Here is a 3,387-nt window from a genome sequence, read left to right on the forward strand (position 1 = left end):
GAGCGAAAAACGAAGACGCTCTGTCACTCTCTCCCTCACAGTGATTGGTCGTTTCCTGCACATCTCCGCACAGCACCGCGTCAATGGAAACCCGGCCTTATGTCTGATTGTTGAAATTTAGTTCTGTGCAATAAAGTATATTTGATTTGATTTGATACATACAAATACAAATATACTAACGTAACCTAACCTAACACATGAATACAGTAGAATTTGGGCGGGATTAATGCTTATATATGTATTTATTTACTACAAAACCTGATGATGACCTTGGAGATGATCGCTTGCTGACGTCCCAGAACACTTACGTATACTAATTAGGATTATTTTTGTCTTGCGGATTACAAATATTTAATTTCAGATAACATTTTGAAAAGTATTATTTGATAACAGATAAAATTGGCAATATAAAAAGCCGCGCAGACACTGCACATACATAACCGTCAAGGGAAGATGAAGCTGTTGGTACTGATTTGCGTTCTTGGGCTCGCGTTGAGTCTGCCGACTCCTGAGGAGGCGCCAATAAGGGGATATTACCACGACGTGATTGGTATTCCCGAAGCCGCTAACATCAAGGCGGTGGAAGAGGCAGCTGACTTCGACGGCTCCAGGATCGTGGGTGGATCTGCTGCAGCTCTTGGCGCTTACCCTCACCTTGGCGGTTTGGTTATCACCTTGGTAAATGGCGCCACATCCGTTTGCGGGTCTTCTCTCTTGACTAACAACCGTGCGGTGACCGCTGCCCACTGCTGGTGGGACGGCCGTAACCAGGCTCGCCAGTTCGTGGTTGTTCTCGGCTCCATCAGGCTGTTCACTGGTGGTACCCGTATCACCACCACCAATGTCCAAATGCACGGCAGCTGGAACCCCAACACCATCCAGAACGACGTCGCCATCATTACCCTCAGTTGGGTCACCTACAGCAGTAAGTTTTCTGGTTTATTTATTTTTGTCTCTTTTTTGTGTCTTCTTCTTCTTATCGCGTGGGACATGAGATGGATTACCAACCTCAACAACCCTGGTGTTAGGGTTAATATTGAGCTGTCAAAAGCCCCTGACATGACCGTAACCGTAACCGGGACCAACGGCTCAACGGATCATCTTACTTTCGGACAAGCGAGTGGTCTTGCTGCAATGTCCCAACCATATCGGGGCTCACAAACGTGAATTTTGTGATATGTCCCCACCGGGATTCGAACCCGGAACTTCAGGATCTTGTGAGTTATATCATCATCATCATCAGCCCATTAACGTCCCCACTGCTGGGGCACGGGCCTTCCCTATGGATGGATAGGGAGTGATGTGTGTGTGTGTGTGTGTGAGTGGTGTGTGGTGTGTGGGTTGTGAGTTATATAATGTGTTTAATTGCAGACACCGTTCGCAACATCGCTCTACCCAGCGGCACTCTTCTCAACAACAACTTCGCCGGTTGGAATGCACAGGCTGCTGGCTTCGGAGCTCAGAGAGATGGTGAGTTGATCGAGAGTACTTATATGAGATATTAATGAAGAAATTAATAGTAAAAAACGGGATTACGTTAGGGAGTTTGTAGACGATGATACGGCTCACTAATTAAAATTGTAGATTAAGTAAATTAAATTCATCTTTTTTGGGGTTATGTATACGTTTTTACAATATATGGATCATCATCATCACCAGCCCATTAACGTCCCCACTGCTGGGGCACGGGCCTTCCCTATGGATGGATAGGGAGTTCGGGCCTTAAACCACCACATGGGCCCAGTACGGATTGGTGGTTATTAACGACTGCTAATGCAGCCGGGACCAACGGCTTAACGTGCCTTCCGAAGCACGGAGGAGCTCGAGATGAAAACTTTTTTTTTGTGGTCACCCATCCCATGACCGGCCTTTGCGAAAGTTGCTTAACTTCAACAATCGCAGACCGAGCGTGTTTACCGCTGCGCCACCGAGCTCCTCAATATGTGGATATCGACTCAGAATCATGAGCTAAATCATTCTCCTCAGTATTTGGCACGGTGTCATTCATCATCATCATCATCATCAATTTAAGAGCCACGCTCTTGTCGGTGTCATTAACACCCTGTAAAAAATATACATATACAGGCGTGTAGTATGTATCTCTCATATCTATCATCTTTTTTTAAATTATATTCTGTGCAATAAAGTATATTTGATTTTGATTTGATTTTTGATTTTTTCAGGTGCTGGTATCGGCACCGGCCAGACCCTTCACCACACGACCCTGCGCGTGATTACCAACGCTGAATGCCAGCGAAGCTTCGGAAACAGCATCATCGCCTCCACACTCTGTACCGACGGCTCTCAGGGGCGAAGCACCTGCGGTGGGGACTCCGGCGGCCCCCTCCAGGTCAACAGCGGAGGCCCCGTCTTGGTCAGTACCTGTTTTGATGTTATGTAGCTCTTAAACACCACCTTAGGGTCCATCCAGGCATTTGCCAGGTAAGCGTGATCCACTCTAGACCACATCGTCACTTACGCCATTTAAACGCCGTCCCTAAAAAACATTTCCGAATTGATGAAAAGCCGATTTCCAAACAGTTTTTACTATGTGAAGCTTACTTTATGTAAAAAAGCTTATTATAAGATTAATGATTACCTAAATGATAAAAATGTCTGGTATTGAATGTGTTCCTCTAGTTATTAAGTACCCTCATTGATTTAAAAGATGTGTCGCTGTTGCAGTTTCTTGTCATTTCTTCTCCTCAGCCATAACACCTTGCGAAATGACGTAAATTCAAAAATGTTACATTGACCTTCAACAAGTTTATCCATGATAATTACGTTGAATAAATGATTCTGATTTCTGATTACTGTACAAAATAAATACTCGCCGTAGTGAGACTCGCCGTAGCGGGAATCGCCGTTCTCGGAGTCGTCAACGCAAAAAATCCTAATAATTACGGGAGACTTATGGGGGGCTTTTAATTCTGTTTTGAATAAGGATAATGTGACCTGTGACTTCCTCTTGCAGATCGGTATCACCTCGTTCGGCTCAGCATCAGGCTGCCAGCGAGGCTTCCCCGCTGCCTTCGCCAGGGTGACCTCCTTCGCGGCCTGGATCAGGGCCCGCATATAAACTGTTCTAAACACGACAGTCTATTTGAACTATATTCGTTCAAGCACAGTATACAAACATGACAAGGAAATATATGAATTTATATATTGATATAACTGTATTTGTTTATTTTTTACCTCTATTAGATACTTATAAGCAGTGGTAGCCTAGTTGGTAAAACACTTTGAGGTCGCAAGTTCGAATCCAGCACAGGCCTAAAGCAATGATTGTCGAATTTGTTTTCGGATTCATGTTTGGATCATAAATGATTATCACGTGCTCAGCGGTGAACGAAAATATCATGAGGAAACTCACATTCCCGAGAAATC

The 3,387-nt window shown here is 44.7% G+C and overlaps 1 protein-coding gene across 1 annotated transcript; it reads left to right on the forward strand.

The window, feature by feature from the left end:
* The first annotated feature begins 418 nt into the window (after positions 1-418).
* Positions 419-3,174, forward strand: LOC126379571 (collagenase-like). The gene is made up of 4 exons (XM_050028374.1): positions 419-925; positions 1,372-1,470; positions 2,184-2,374; positions 2,975-3,174. Exons 1-4 carry the CDS (start codon positions 454-456, stop codon positions 3,077-3,079), a joined length of 867 nt encoding a protein of 288 aa, XP_049884331.1. The 5' UTR covers positions 419-453; the 3' UTR covers positions 3,080-3,174.
* Positions 3,175-3,387: the final 213 nt, after the last annotated feature.

The sequence above is a fragment of the Pectinophora gossypiella genome, chromosome 29, assembly GCF_024362695.1.
Source record: "Pectinophora gossypiella chromosome 29, ilPecGoss1.1, whole genome shotgun sequence".
NCBI lineage: Eukaryota > Metazoa > Arthropoda > Insecta > Lepidoptera > Gelechiidae > Pectinophora > Pectinophora gossypiella.